The 16,236-nt window shown below is 32.2% G+C and overlaps 1 protein-coding gene across 4 annotated transcripts; it reads left to right on the plus strand.

Annotated features, from left to right (window-relative positions):
- Positions 1-2,214: 2,214 nt before the first annotated feature.
- On the plus strand, positions 2,215-14,115 carry LOC145332804 (uncharacterized). Of its 4 annotated transcripts, none has more exons than XM_080177864.1 (18): positions 2,215-2,283; positions 3,220-3,293; positions 4,164-4,243; positions 4,733-4,771; positions 6,573-6,634; positions 7,376-7,450; positions 7,628-7,723; positions 7,827-7,891; positions 8,098-8,199; positions 9,526-9,620; positions 10,188-10,268; positions 10,457-10,551; positions 10,692-10,731; positions 10,837-10,881; positions 12,231-12,324; positions 12,969-13,065; positions 13,309-13,397; positions 13,802-14,115. In XM_080177864.1, exons 2-18 carry the CDS (start codon positions 3,247-3,249, stop codon positions 13,869-13,871), a joined length of 1,272 nt encoding a protein of 423 aa, XP_080033990.1. In that variant the 5' UTR covers positions 2,215-2,283; positions 3,220-3,246; the 3' UTR covers positions 13,872-14,115. The 4 variants fall into 4 exon arrangements, with proteins under 4 accessions (XP_080033990.1, XP_080033992.1, XP_080033991.1 ...); XM_080177866.1 differs by having other exon boundaries at positions 10,469-10,551; XM_080177865.1 differs by having other exon boundaries at positions 10,194-10,268.
- Positions 14,116-16,236: the final 2,121 nt, after the last annotated feature.

Genomic DNA, 16,236 nt, shown 5'->3' on the forward strand with positions numbered 1-16,236 from the left:
GGTGTTGAGCCACGGGTGCGGGTCGACCTTTGGTTCCAAGAAGGGTTTAAGCTATTTTGTTCACTTTCCATATTTAGAGTGAGTCAATTGCTTCTGATTTTTTACTTTAGACAGACCTGGATATGAAGTAGCTTCGCTCCTAAAATAGTCATATGTCTATGATTAATGTAAAGAAATTAATAAAAATTATGTATCCATATATCTATCAAGAGTTTGTAATGTCTTTATTTTGAAATTAAACATTATGTTTTGTTGCTACAATTCAGGGGTAAAGTGTATTATGAATCTCAATGAATGAAAATAGTTATTTGTTGAGAAAAAATAGAAACCTTCGGTCCAAAAGTAAAAATCAAAACGCCAAAGTATGATGAGCCAAAATTAGTCTCTTCGTATTTAAAATACTTAAACCTTTGACCTTCCAAATAGACAATCTTAAATCTTAATTGCAACTACCCCTGTTATGGGAAATGATTTGAATTATGAAGTAGGGGATAATTTTTATTTTATATTCAAGAAAATTCTTATGATATTGGCCATGAAATTTTTTTTGTTTGATATCAGTTTAATTGTAAAAGTTTTTACTAAACGACGACTAATCCTTTTAATGACTGAAAATCTTTGTTTTGGTAACAATTGGGGCCCAACACTTTTAGACAATAATAATTTCATAAAAAAGCCACAGTTTTTAATTTAACACTTGTATTTTTCTCTCTCCAAATTTTGATGTGGTAAAGCTGTATAATTTCAGAAAGATCTGTGCGAAAGCTACGCGTTGTAAGCTTTTATTTTTTACTCTTATGAACTACAGAAGTTAGATGCAAGCTATAAAAAACCATTTTATTTTGTCTCAAAACTACAATATTACTCACTGAGGGAGGGGATAATGGTATTTAAATTGATGTACGATTATGCTTTCTTCAAATTAGTGTCAAACAGGACTTAAGAGGGGGGGGGGGACTTTTTCTTTTATCTCCCCATCTCTAAGTAATACATGATGATAAATTCAAAACCATATTCCTAAAACAGAATCAAATTAAAGTGATATTAAGTACGCTTAACTTTTTACTTTTTTTTTTACTTTTCACAGTGATTTTTCATATTTAAAAGGATTTAAGGCTAATTTTATCTTACATTACACATTAAATATTGAAATAAATGCATTACAAGCCGACCAACACACAATCAAAATTACAAAATGCACAAATATGAAAATTAAATATAAAAAATGCTTAAAATTAAAAATGTTTGGCTGCATATGAATTTTGTGTTGAGACTAAACGTCAGATTTAAATCAAGTTTACAGTGTCAACAAATTTGGAAAACTTTGACCTTGGATGTCGACTAATCTTGATTAAGGTATAGCTAATGACACTAATAAAATATAGGCGAGCACTTAGAAGGAGTAGGGGGCTCTATCCCCTTCCCATGACATTTTACAGGGGAGTAAAAGGTAAAAACCTTCTAAGTTGCTACAATTGGTTGTATGTTGTAACACCTCCCACCCTCCCTCAGTGGAAGGCATGGTAAATAAACTGATATTCAGTCAAAAATGTATGTATAGATGTTTAATCCATACAACTACATGGCCCAAGTAGTCGCGACCCTTTCGTTTGCTAGCAAATTGTTTTCTGTTCTTTTTTAGGGACCCAATACAAAATTGTGATGTGGTTCCCGCCATGTAGATAAATTTACAAGTAGCCCATTCCCCCTCTATACTATTACTTTAATATTCAGCCTAAAAATAAGCATACACTCTAAAATCATATAGGTTAATACAAAGACACAATTATCAATTAATATGGATAATTCAGGAAGGATTTCAACTGCAAACAGAAATAGGATGGACGTGTTTCTCATTGAGAAGGTCAATGAGAAACAAGGATGACAACATCCACAAAAGCGAAGCTATAAAATCAGACGGAAGGACAAATGAACAATAACACTTGTAGAGTGTCAGAACTTAATAAGCAGAAATCAATTTTAAGAGTTTTAAATTGACTTTAAATTTTGAAATCGATAGGACAATTCTAACATGTCTAAATTAACGAAAAAAGCTAATCATTATGAACGGACGGACAATAATAAGAAAAAATATTGTGTATTGTTTCCTTGGGGAAAAAGTAAATAAATGAACAAAACTGCATTATCAATACCAAAATCCCTGACTTACTTATTATTGTTTGAATATTTTATCTCAGTTGTTGATTTAATATCTATAAGTGATGACAATAGTGTGTATGGCAGCAGCTAGAAAGTGATGATACAGTGATAGTTACAGATTCAAGGAACAAAGTCATTCTAAAAGAAGTTCAATTTATTAAAATATTCGGGTATAGTCCCTTTCGTAACATCGCACCTTATGGGGCGATTCTTCGTATTTTTCACAGTAGCTTTTCTCCTATTTCTAGCCCCTGTGGGGCCAATTACCTAATCCTGTGGGGCAATCACCTAACCCAATATAACCTAACCTAACCTAAAATAACCTATAAAAAGCCATTTTAAAAATACCACAAATCGCCCCTTATGGTGCGATGTTACGAAAGGGACTATTCCCAAATATTCTTATCCTAAGTTGATTCTATCTGTAACCAACATTAGTAATGAACAAACTACCACCTAATAACACACAAAGCCCTAAAACCTATAAATAAACCCTCTTTTTAATTTCCTTTACTTTGTTGAAAAACTTTAAGGATCTTTAATTGATAAGGCAATATATGATAAACAGAAGTTACCTCTTCTATAGATTAAAATTATGAAAAGAAAATAGTATATAACGTTATTTGCTATAATTACATATGAAAGGAATTTTTAACCCCTACATAAACATAAAATATTTATGACAGAACAAAAAATAAGTTAACTCATGTAGTAATGTTAGTCCTTTTTTTTGGGAGGGGGGGGGGTACCCTTCCACAAAATAGATATAAACCTGAACAGTACCTGTGAGAAGCTACATTTTAAAAGAAAATTGTATCAGCTTAGCGGTATGCAAGATCCTTTGGAACAGACAGACAAATAAAGATATTGTTACTTTATTATAAGGATGGATTAAAGCAAGATAATCCCACAAATATAATTTTCATAGTTTTAAAACAAAAATGTATTTCAAGTCAATTGCTCAGTAATGTCGGAAGTATAATATCTCATTTCATATAAACAATATTCCTTTACTTATTATGTTGTGAGTAAACTTTTAAAATTACTTTGTTTCGAATCAGTGATTTAAAGTAAACAAAATTGAAAATGAAGAATCTAATTTTTCTTATCTCTTTTGTAAATCTTGTACAAAGGTTAGTAAAAATAATAAATATAGAAACTAGATGGACAATTTATTGATTGAACCAATTGTTACAGTGTATGGACAATCCTACCACACTAATAGTTAGAAAGTAATCATTTTGATGCAAGTGATACATTTTTTTTATCTTATCCATTAACTCACGTAAATTTAGCTTTCTCTAGGGAAATAATGCTGTCGTATTAGTGGGTTGAATCATATGTTGTAGACGAAGAAAGTCCCTCAAAAAATCACCATGTTACGTCATAAAAACGAGGGATTATCCATCTCTTTTTTAAGGGTTTCTTTCCCACTCCTCCTCTCTTCATCCCTCATTTTTATGACGTCATTGAGGGACTTTCTTCGTCTTCCATATGTTGCTAAACTTCAAACGAAAGTTTTTGAGCTGGACCTATTGTCTGCTTGACAATCTAGGGTAATAAATCTATCTTAGAATCTTTTTCCGGGCATGCAAATATTGATTATGAAATTATGAGAAATTTTGATGAATACATTTTAGAGTTTAATCACCTTACCATGATCGTCCAATATTATTTAAAAATGCTCCTGATAAAAAAGATATGCATGTTTGTTAGTCAACCTGTAGCTGTCTATAGTGCCCTAGCAAAATAGAGATAGATTTCACTGTTTTTGGCCTACCTATTCTATTGGCGTCAGGAAATAACCTATACCACATCTCTTTTCTAGGGTTTTTTCCCCTTCCCACTCTCTTTCCCTCTACTATGACGCCAATATAATATGTAGGCCAAAAGCTGTGATGTCTATCCCCATTTTCCTAGGGCCCTAAACACAGCTACGATCAACCTCTTAAAGCAGATATGTATACCTAACTGTAATTTGTCCCAACTCTTGTTGTTTAAAGGTCTTCACAGTTTTGCTGGAAGCCCAATACAAATCCTTTTACTGGTGATCCTGGAGTAGAAAGAATTGATCCATCTACAGGCAAAATTAATATGTATCACCCTACTTGAAAAAGTGGTTGAACTCAGTCATTTGCAATTATCTTTTCTACCCCATCCCCCAATAAAAAAATTCTTGGAGGTAAATTATACCACTGCTGCTTCCTCGCGTTGACATCTCTAACTTACCCATCCAAACATCTCAGCGTTAAAAAGTCTTTCCGCATTAATGGTTCTATATAAAAATCGATATTTTATTACTTGAATGTTGCACCAGTTTTTCATGGACTGCAATAAAGTGCAACCTACAGCTGGCTAAAATAACGATTACTCCCATCTAACTCCGATACCCCATCCCCTTCCCTCCTACTTGATGGATGAACTGATCAATAAATGAGGTCAATAATTGCAACCTAAACTGACGGAAAATTTTTACCCACGTATTCAATATATATTTATATAAAGATGCTGGTCAAACAGACAAACACTTTTGAAATTAACTTTACTTTAAATAGATATTATTTTTGAACAGTTCGAGTTATCTGGGAAGATATATTTCCGAAAGGAAGAGGTAATTATTAAAAGAAGTAAAAGTCTGTGTGTCTGTCTGTACAAAGGATCTCGCAAACAGCTTAGTCGGTTCTCCTTTATAGTGTAGCTTTTTATAGGTCTTGGGAAGGTTTTTTAAAACTATTTTTGGGGAAGTTACCACAACCCTTCAAAGAGGACTGGCACCTATAAAAATTCCCCACCCCCCCATTTTAAAAAGGGCCACCAGAGGCCTTTATGGACGTATCCATTAGTTTTTATTATAGCAACAAAGCAATACAATTCTTGAAATTGATTAATTAGCAATGCAGACATCGATTAATTCTGGTATTTTAATAAACTAAAGTGTGTTACTTTATTTTATGTTTTATTATTATTTGGCCACAACTTGGTCAAAAATGCTCACAAATAAGACCTTTTTCGACCAAAGATACTCAAATGGTTCCTTTACAAGCCCAATCAATCAGTTTTAAGATATCTTTATATTTCAAGAAAAATTTATGAAAATACTAAAAAACAGTAAATTTGGGTGTTACCTTTTTTTATGCACAGATACCATAAAATAAACAGAAAAAATACTTATTTTTACTTTTCTGTCATTTTTAAAGTTTGATTCTGTTAAATTGGCTATTCTTGAAGGGATTTATGCATTGAAATATACTGAAACATTATATTGAGCAGAAATTAATGTATTTCAAAGAAAGACAATTTTAAAAATAAGAACTTCGACTTCTATCACTTTAGAGGACAGTTGCCAACCTCCAATTGACAGGATATAGTTTAATACTTGTTAGCAATAATAATTAGCCCAAAAAGTAAAACAAAAAGTTTTTTAAAATGGTAAAAAAATGATAATCTTAATCTTAATTTTGGGGATGATGATCTGAAGGACGCTCTTACTGGTGGTGATAATGACCCAGATTGTATCCAAGTTCATGAGCATTATGACAACTTATCTATTGAACTATGGTACAATTTTTGTATATGTAGCAGCCTCCAATTAAAAGTTGTAACAAGAAATATAACCATCTTTTAAAAACTACTATATTTACCTTATGAATTGGAGAATTTAAAAACCATGATTGTATGTTTTGGGATTTCTCTTGTTTGGAGAATGCTACAAATACAAAAATCAGACCATAGTTTAATAGATAAGTTGTCATAATGCTCATGTATTTTGATACCATCTTGGTCATCATCACCAACAGAAAGAGCGTCTTTAAGATCATCATCCCCAAATTTAAGATTTAGATTATCATTTTTTTACCATATTAAAAAAATTTTTGTTTTACTTTTTGGGCTAATTATTATTGCTAACATGTATTTAACTACATCCTGTCAACTGGAGGTTGGCAGCTGTCCTCTGAAGTGATAGAGGTTGAATTTCTTATTTTCCAAAATTTCTTTCTTTGAAATACATTAATTTCTGTCCAATATTATGTTTCAGTATAATTAATGCATAAATCCTTTCAAGAATAGCCAATTTAACAGAATCCAACTTTAAAAATGACAGAAAAGTAAAAATAAGTATTTTTTCTGTTGATTTTATGGTATCTGTGCATATAAAAGGTAACACCCAAATTTGCCGTTTTATAGTATTTTCATCAATTTTTCTTGAAATATAAAGATATCTTAAAACTGATTGATTGGGCTTGTAAAGTAACCATTTGAGCATCTCCGGTCGAAAAAGGTCTTATTTGTGAGCATTTTTGACCAAGTTGTGGCCAAATAATAATAAAACATAAAAAAAGGTAACACACTTTATGTTGCATATTTTATGAAAATAAGATAAAATTGACATTTTACAGCTCAGACGTTTTTAGATTGTGAGGATGTTGACTTTTTGATCAAATCACACCCCCTTAACTCACCATCAAATTACAAGGTAAAGTGTATAATGATGCTATGAAAGTTATGGCACAAATAATAATCTCTAAGTCTTTTGTATGATCAGACTTCATGCAGTTGTGTATAATCACTATCAGTTAGTACACCCGGCTGAAAAATGTATCAAATTTAATATTTTTTTTAAGTAAATATGAATTTTAGAAGTTTCATTGAAGTGTGATTAATGTTTGAAACACTGTTTGAAAAACTTTCATTTAGTACTAGATACAAACTTGGGATCTACTGCAGGTAAAATATTGCTGGTAAACAATATTTCCAAAAATCTATGAATTTTAAAAGCTGCTAGCTGCCAAACGGCTGAACGTACAGATCATACCCGCACACCATTTTAAGCGGCATAAGAAGGCCTACAAATAATCTGGAATAGCCAAGATCCAATTATGCACAGGGAAAGCATCACTGAAGAAAAAACGAGTAAAATAGGTCTTTTTCGCGCATTTCTCTGCACTGCGAGATAATAATGCATTATTGATTTATGGCTATTCCAGATTATTTGTAGGCCTTCTTATGCCGCTTAAAACAGTGTGCGGGCATGATCTGTACGTTCAGCCGTTTGGCAGCTAGCAGCCTTTAAAATTCATAGATTTTAGAAAATATTGCTTACCAGCAATATTTTGCCGTGAACTGCAGTAGATCCCAAACTTGGAAATAACCTTGGCTATTTAGACATCCTCAATCATTATTGTGTAATAAAGTCACTTTGCCATTCAAATTTCAGTTGTCTGATTTTACAATGAGGGGCCACAGAACCGCCACCTTGGATGTACCTCCGAATTCTGATTTCATCTTCCAGGTAAAAAGTAGATTTCTGTAGAAAATTTAGATTTACATAGATTCACTAAAATGTATGCCATAAAAGCTACAAAGCATCTCAAATTATTAGTAAATTAAATAGGTAAATAGATAAAAAATTTTGTCATAAATATTACTTATGAGTAATAATTACCTTATAGCAAATTCTTATTTGTAGGTGATTGCCAGAGAGAACAAAGGAAAGGGCCATGGAATTGAATATGCCTACTCAAGACCAGCTACCAGCATGGCAAATCCAACCACAGACGATAAGGTAAACATTCAATAAAATTCATCGCTTTGTGTGTTTTGTATATAATCTTTAAATAGTATCAGGTGAATTTAAGTATCTTTTACTTAATTTTTAATTTGTTTAGAAAGTCCTAAAAGAAAGTATTTGGGTTGCAGGATCCAATCCCAGAACTGGAACTCTTGAAACTAGGTAAGTCAAAGTAGATTTTTATAAAGAGATCTTAGGCCAGTTAACAATGTAAAATAATAAATATTATGTTACATGTATTGTCTAATTGTTTAAAGTCCTGTTGAAGAAAAAGATTAATCCCATAGCTTCATGACTATTAACAGAACATTATTTGACATACCATCCTATATTGTCAACACTACTGGTATGTAATCTTTTATTAATAGGTCAGGACTTGGACGTGGAACTGTAGCACCTGTTGGCAGAAGGAGAACAGTTCCTACTCTTCCTCCTGATTACAGATATCAACCTACAACTGAGCCTATTAGGTAGGTTTAGTGTTAATATCAAAGATAAAAAATGAATTAAAATTTAAATAATGATTTTAAAAAGAATTTCACAAATTCAAAAATTTTACTACTAATGAATACCTGTCAATGGCCTTCATGGTTTAGTGGTTGGTCTCTCCTCCCAGAGTAATTTGTAAAACATTGCTGGGATCATGGAAAGAAAACAAAGTCATTCCTTAATTAGGACAGAAGTCACCTTCCTAGGAAGGACATAAGTAGCTTCCCTTATGTGAGAATTTGTTAGATGAAGTGCATAACTTGTCATCCTTAACAAAGATTTTGCAAGATAGAGGACATAAGTAGCCTCCCTTCACCACACAAAACCTAGCTTTTTGGTCCTTCACATAGTAAAATCTTGCATAAAATAGTTTATCTGTCCGTCACATAGCAAATTCTTGCAAAACATAGCAAATTCTTGGAAAACATAGCAAATTCTTGTAAAACATAGCAAATTCTTGGAAAACTTAGCTTTTCTGTCCTTCACATAGCAAATTCTTGCAAAACATAGCAAATTCTTAGGAAACATAGCAAATTCTTGGAAAACTTAGCTTTACTGTCCTTCACATAGCAAATTTTTGCAAAACATAGCAAATTCTTGGAAAACTTAGCTTTTCTGTCCTTCACATAGCATATTATTGGAAAACATAGCAAATTCTTGGACAACTTAGCTTTTCTGTTCTTCACATAACAAACTCTTGCAAAACATAGCAAATTCTTGGAAAACTTAGCTTTTCTGTCCTTCACATAGCAAATTCTTGGAAAACTTAGCTTTTCTGTCCTTCACATAACAAATTCTTGCAAAACATAGCAAATTCTTGGAAAACTTAGCTTTTATGTCCTTCACATAGCAAATTCTTGAAAAACAAAGCAAATTCTTGCAAAACATAGCAAATTCTTGGAAAACTTAGCTTTTCTGTCCTTCACATAGCAAATTCTTGCAAAACATAGCAAATTCTTGGAAAACATAGCAAATTCTTGGAAAACTTAGCTTTTCTGTCCTTCACATAGCAAATTCTTGCAAAACATAGCAAATTATTGAAAAACTTAGCTTTTATGTGAAGGACAGAAAAGCTAAGTTTTGCAAGATGAAGGACATAAGCAGCCTTCCTAATGAAAGAATTTGTCACACAAAGGACATAAGTCACCTCCCTTAAGTTAGATTTTGTTAGATGTAGGACATAAGTAGCCTTCCTTAGACCAATTTCCAGCGACTTCTGTCCTAATTAGGAATGACTTTGTTTTCCTTTCATGATCCCATTGCTGAAACCACTTCATGTCAGACATTTTACAGGAGATTTTTTTCAGTGCTCCAGTAACCCAGCCAAGAGTGTACAAGAGACCACAACTAAAATCTTTAGACTCTGAAGAAAGAGGAGGTTTTATTGCTGTAGCACCTCTAGGTATTTGCTGATTGATAGCATGTAGGTAGATGGTAGTAGGCCATTGGGTAATAAGTAGCTATAAAAAGTAGTAAGGTAGTTGGTGTTATGAAGTTAGATAGTTGGAAGAGAGGTAGCAGGTAGTAAGGTAGTTGGTAATAGGTAATACGATAGTAGGTAGTAAGTTAGTTGATAGAATGTAGAAGGTAGTGTGACAGTAAGGTAGTTGATAGTATGGTAGGAAGTTGATAGTATGGTAGGAAGTTGATATGGTAGTTGACAGTAGGTAGTAAGGTAGTAATCTAGTAGTATGGAGCAAGGTATCAGGCAGTAAGGTTGTAAAGTAGTAGGTACAAGGTAGTAAGACAAGAATATCTTTAAACAGCAAAGCATAAAGACTGACATACTCACAAAATATACTTAATTTTGCAACCCTTAAAATGTATGTCAGAAACTGAGGATCCAAAATAGAAATAAACAATCTTAAATTTTAAAACTGCAAGGCTTTGTAACTTAATGACATGAAATATCTTATATGCAAGTATTTACTGAAGAAAAGCTTTGTTTTAATAATTCTTGTGATTGGAGCACCAGCAGCCCCTGTAGCACCAAGAAGAATGGTTGTGGTGGACTCTAGTGTAGAAATATCTAATTCTAATAGCAGAACAGGTTCTTCTCTTTGTTAAACATTAAGTTCTTGATCCTTACTTTATATATTGGAATATATATTTAAGATACTTTTAATTTGATCAAGTCTGAAACACAAAAGATGACCTTCCTTTGTATTTTATACTTGATTCTATTTTCTACTATTTAAAAGAATGCACAAATAATGACCCAGTAATATATAATTCCAGATGGAGGATCAGGGCATGAGATCAAACATTGTGTTCCACTCCTGAAAGATATAGGTAGCCTCAGCCAGGGATCACAAAAAAGTTCAATGATTTGGGTAAGAATAAAAAGTAAAATTTCGATATTATACCTGCCACCATATAACCGATGTCTGTCTATGCTTTCGTTTTGAAATTATTCTTTCTGCTTGTTGTTGATAAAAATATATAAAAATATTGAAACCAATCTCTGTTTCAGAAATTTTTGAAGTATATGAATCAAAATGCTCTTCAACATGGTAACATATTTTCTTTAATCTTTTAGCTATGAGTTTTATTAACTGTCAATAAATAAGGACACATCATTTTAATATATAGGAATTATTAATTATTAATGTGTCTAGTGAGAAGTTTTGTAGAACTGAACAAAGGTGAAGAAAGGAAAAAAGGTAAATTGGCACATCTATATTGTTGTTATAATGAGTATAGCATAATTCTAATGTACATTTAAGGATGAGATACAATTTACAGGGTGCGCCACATAAATCCAGACTTTTTTAAAACGGCCATAGCGCCCAAACTACTTAACCTATCAGGACATTTGACCCCACTATAAAAAGCTTAGGTAATGACCTTTTTGCCCATGAAAATCTTTGGACGATGGAGGACGTGTACGCCGAGCTGGACGCGCATATGTTCAACAAGGCAGATTCGAAGCGCGCATAGTTTACCGTGGATTTTTTTACTTAGGCCTACTAAATCTAACCTCAGCCCATCTGTAGGTGAGATAGAATTATGAGACTTGCTGGAGATATTATTAGATACCTAGTGAAAACACTAGAAAAGACTAGAGCTCTCTATCCCAGTACTCTTGGCTGTAGTACTCCGACAAAGTGAATCGTGGTAGATTTTAAGATGTCCAATACGTCAAAAATCTTGAAAAATTTCTCGGTTCTTGACTTCAGGGGTCCATATGGAACCTTGAAACTAGTTTTAGACTATGTGTTAAGCTGACAACCCTACCTTAATCTTCATGCCATTTTTAAAAATGTATAAAACGTTGTTCTAGCTCAACTGTGGCCCAAATGAGAGCCGCCGTGTCAAAGGGTAGCTTGAAAGATGGGTTAATTTGGATCCTGTGGTTACTCACGTCCTTAAGGAGATGTTGCCACCCAGCAGCCTCAATCTTAATCTAATGGACTTTTGGGCATGGAGCGCCATTAAAACATGAACCAATAGACAAGCCCATACAAAAAAGACCTCTCTCATTGCTCCTATTATGGAGAACTTCGCCTGCTTGAACAGGGACTTGGTGACCAGGGTCGGCGGGCGGTTCAGGGGGCGGGTAGAGGCGGTGATTGAGGCTGGCGTCGATTTTATTGAATAATCTAATTGTCATATACCTAGTTTGCTTACCAGTTTTTAAAATTCAATAAAATCTTAAAATTGACGATTTTATGTTCATTTATTTAAAAATAAGAAAAAGTCCGGATTTATGTGGCACACCCTGTATGTCAAGGAATCTTTTTGGTACATCATTTAATAAATGTCCTGCTTTAAATGGATGATACTTATGTAGATGAAGGTGGAATTTGTCACATCTCATACTTAAGATTGCATGAAGGTTCTAATTATCTATTAGAATTTATGATATAGAAAGTATCGTTTTTTTTATTTCCCTTAATTGTACTTTCTTCCAATAAAAAAATTGCATCAATGTTTAACTAAAATAAGATTAAGAATAATTGTTTTATTACTATTTCTTCATGTTGAAAGATTCGTCATTTTTATTCTGTAGGTCATCTAGTAGATGTGCAGGGCAGCTCTAAATGTTGTTCAACTCCCTGGGCTGAGACTGGTGAAGAATCTGTTTGCTATGATAGATTTGCAAAGTGAGTTTTATGTTATTATCCAAGGTTTTCTACAAAGTTCGAAATTGTTAAAGTACAGAAAACACCTCACCCAACTTGGTTCAGTTATTAAAGGAAGCCTGCAAGAAATACCACGCTTTAACTGCTGAAAGACTGCCACAAGTAGACCAAATACCCCAAATTTGAAGCCTTCAGCTTCTATAACAAAAAAGTTCTAGGCATTTTAAAATGACATTTTATGTACAATAAAAATTTTGAAAGAATTGCAATGCTCATGTTGAAAACTTTGAAATTAAACCACGTAGCCTAGAAACTAGCCTAGCCTAGTGGTGTTTTTATTGTAAAGATGTAATCAGTTACCGGTAATCTAAGTTTCTGACAAAGATAAGGTTATAATTTTGTGTCTAGGCGACGTAATTTAATATTGTTTTTTTCTTTTAAGCATTGAAAATCTTTCAAAAATTTCATTGTACATAAAATGCATTTTTGAAATGCCTAGAACTTTTTTGTTATTGAAGCTGAAGGGTTTAAATTTGGGATATTGGGTCTACTTGTGGTAGTCTTTCAGCAGTTAAAGCGTGGTATTTCTTGCAGGCCTCCTTTAATAGTCATAAAAGATTAAAAACAGTAATCTTTATTTTATTATTAAACAACCACACTTTTAGGTGTGATGGTGGTTGTATTCCCTCAGATTGGGTATCAGATGGCTGGCCTGATTGTATTGATGGCTCTGATGAAAGAGGAATGTCATCAAATGGCAAGGTATGTCCTGCAACAAACCCAATTTAGAACATCAGTATGGAAATAGTCTAATTTGGACTAAACCAAGGTTTTGTAATAATATCTCTAAAATAAATTGTTCCTTTTAAGACACCTTCGGGTTTACATATGATTTATATCTTTGGGTGGTTTTAGTTAAAAAGGCAATTGTCTGGGTTTAAAAATGTTGAATTTTCATTACTAATTCAAGAAATCCAAGGTTACTAATTCAATTTATTTTGCAAGGTTTTGCCCCACCAGTTGGGATGTATCCAATGTGCTGGAACTATTTTGTCTGCTGGATTTATCTGCCAACAGACTGAAGGACTAACAAGGTAAAAGTTCTATTTGCTTAGCTTATCTTTTGCAATTCAGGGAGGTGAATGGTTTAAGTCTTAGCCCAAAAAAACATTTATAGTAATATAATTCTGCCCTATTAAATAGCAATGTTTTAGACTATAACTACAAGATTGAAGTAATTGATTCAAATTTGCAGAAACTTTCATACTCATACAAAGTCCATACAATTAAAAGGTTTATTGTCTGTAAAGATAAGTTCATGGACCAAATATAGTGTCTATAGTTGCTGGCTTTAACAAGATGGTATAAAGTTTCAAGACATCCCTTAATTATAGTAAGGAAAACTAAAAAAAAAACTGTTAGGAATCCATTACTTATTAATTTTGTGTTGTTATTTTAGAGATTGCTTGGCAGCTTCACTACAAAATTTTGTTTTCAGATCATGTGTAGAAAGTGTGCTAGGACCTGGTCAGTGTAATGTCTGCATTGAGGATTATTTGAATTTCTAAATTTTCATTAAAATAAAAATATCATTTCTCAGTAATCATTTCTGTAATTGTAACAATATTGTTAATTTATATATTGTAGATTTTAATCATTAATCATAAAAATACCTTCAAAAAGAAATAATTTTGTAAATTTACAATATGTAAACTAGTGTAAACATTTAATTTTAAAACTTTTCAACATTCAAAAAATGTATAATGCATAATCATATTAAAGTTACCACATAAATAAAATGTTAAAAATATATCATGCTCTAATTTTATCAAATTATATTTCTTTGTCTTACTTGTGTAACACATTATATACAGTCAGACCGTGTCAGGGATCCTAAGCTTTATAATACAGGTTTTGACTGTTAAAACCCACACAAGAAGAATGAGGGATATGAAGTTTTCTACAAGCATAATTTTGCTTGAACTAACTGTGTCTGGAATTTTCTTTCAATAACTTAAAGAAAACTATGAATTGATTCACTTGTTAATTAGTCACCAATGTCAATAGTGATTTTATGTAAAAGTAAATTCAAAATGAATTGCTATATGTTTAAATACGTACTAAGAATAAAGAGATAATATATAGTTCAAGGCTATATTGATATTTCCTTTCGAAAAAATTGAAGTTGTATTTAGATGAAGCCTAACTTTAAAGTTTTTGTGGATTATATAATACAAATTAGTATCATCCATATGATTAAAAAGTTCGTTACATTTACTTTAAGCGTCAGCCCTTTTGGGTGAGCTCTAACCCTGAAAGTCCTTTTATTTACTATATAAGGGGGGGGGGGGGGTGTTAACCATCTCGTAATCAATTTCTAGATTGGTAAGTTTAAATTAGAACTTTCAAAACTTATCAACCTATAATTTGAATTTACAGCGAGGCTAATTTTGTTTATCCTAATTTGGGATATCATTGTATTATCCCTTAAGAGCCCATTTAAGAATAAATATTAATAAGGCCAGATGCATTCTAAATACAATTTAAACTGACTTAATCAAAATAATGTATGTCAACCCAATGTTTCGACTGCTGAAAAGTCAATACAATGTAAAAATGAATATTTGTCAGTAATGAAGAAAAAAGAATGATATAGGATAATCATATATATTTACTGTAAAAAGTGCTAATGTTTCATTAATCAAATTAATTCGCATTTGCATAGCTGCGTTACTTATGGATATTATCACCATTGGTAACCTTTAAAGTAACGGGTCCAGAACTTTAATTCTAAGGCTTAATTTTAAAATGTTGTGATTTTCAATTGCATATTGAAGCGCCTTAATGAGTTTTTATCAATAGATTACATTTTAATAAAATTTATAAAGAACAGTTTGATTAATAAGCAGAGCAGCAATTACAATGCAATCTAACAATATTTTTTGAGGAGATAAATACAAAAGCCTGATCTATTTTTGTTCATTTATTGTTTAAAAAAATCATACTTTTCTTAACTATTTCAAAAAGGTAACATATTGGCTATTTTTTGATATTATTAATTTTATTATTTTATTAATGATTGATATCCATAAGAAATAATAAATGTACACAGTACCATCTGTTATTAAAAAGAAACACTTAAGCTTAAGCTTATATTTATTTACAGAATTGACGTCATTTTAAAAATTTAAAAATAATTTAATTTTTTAGGTTGAGTTTACCCTCGCTTAGTTGAGTTTATCCTCGTAAGAGCAGGATTCTCCTTCGATTTTTAGTCGATCATCCAGAAAATCCAGTGCATCATCCGCCATTAATGGGATGCGATACTCTAACACCCAAGGATACTAGGTTAAGTATCATCCAGAAAGACAACCAACCCTTTGATTGCACGACCTTTGTCTGAGAAGTCCTAACTGTGCATGGTAATGAGTTGCACTTAGGCCAAGGCATTCCCTTTAACGTTTTTAGTTTTTACGTGGTGTCTGGCTGAGATTCGAACCTATCATATCCCCGACGACGAGCGGATGCGCCACAGTCGCGGGTTGAGTTGAAAGCACGTAAGGTTACCAAATTTAAACGTTTCCAAAGGTATCAAACAGAGATACACTCAACAGACAACCACCAAAATGATTAAACGACCATTTTTGGCAAATTATATTTCATGGTAATACATTGCACCTGTTTATTGACCATGGCATTCTCTATCGCCATATTAACGTCTTAATTATGTTCCAGTTCAGTTTATAGTTGCTAGCTTATTATATACAAGTGGTTTCTTTCAAGATTCATCATATTTTTTTCTATCAAATATTCTTTCATTTGAAAATAAAAAGTTTTTTATAAGCATTGTATACATAGATAGATTGACGATAAAGTTAAAAGAACAAGAATAAATTTATACAAAAAATATAAATAATCATTTCTTCATTTAGA

Source organism: Acartia tonsa, chromosome 11, assembly GCF_053477335.1.
Source record: "Acartia tonsa isolate MP-2025a chromosome 11, ASM5347733v1, whole genome shotgun sequence".
Taxonomy (NCBI): domain Eukaryota; kingdom Metazoa; phylum Arthropoda; class Copepoda; order Calanoida; family Acartiidae; genus Acartia; species Acartia tonsa.

Excerpts from the sequence above, each read along its gene's own strand:
- LOC145332804 (XM_080177864.1), top strand. The coding sequence starts at position 3,247 with ATGAAGAATCTAATTTTTCTTATCTCTTTTGTAAATCTTGTACAAAG. Across the intron at positions 7,892-8,097 it reads ACTGGAACTCTTGAAACTAG|GTCAGGACTTGGACGTGGAA; the intron begins GTAAGTCAAAGT and ends TTTTATTAATAG. Across the intron at positions 10,882-12,230 it reads AGGTGAAGAAAGGAAAAAAG|GTCATCTAGTAGATGTGCAG; the intron begins GTAAATTGGCAC and ends TTTATTCTGTAG.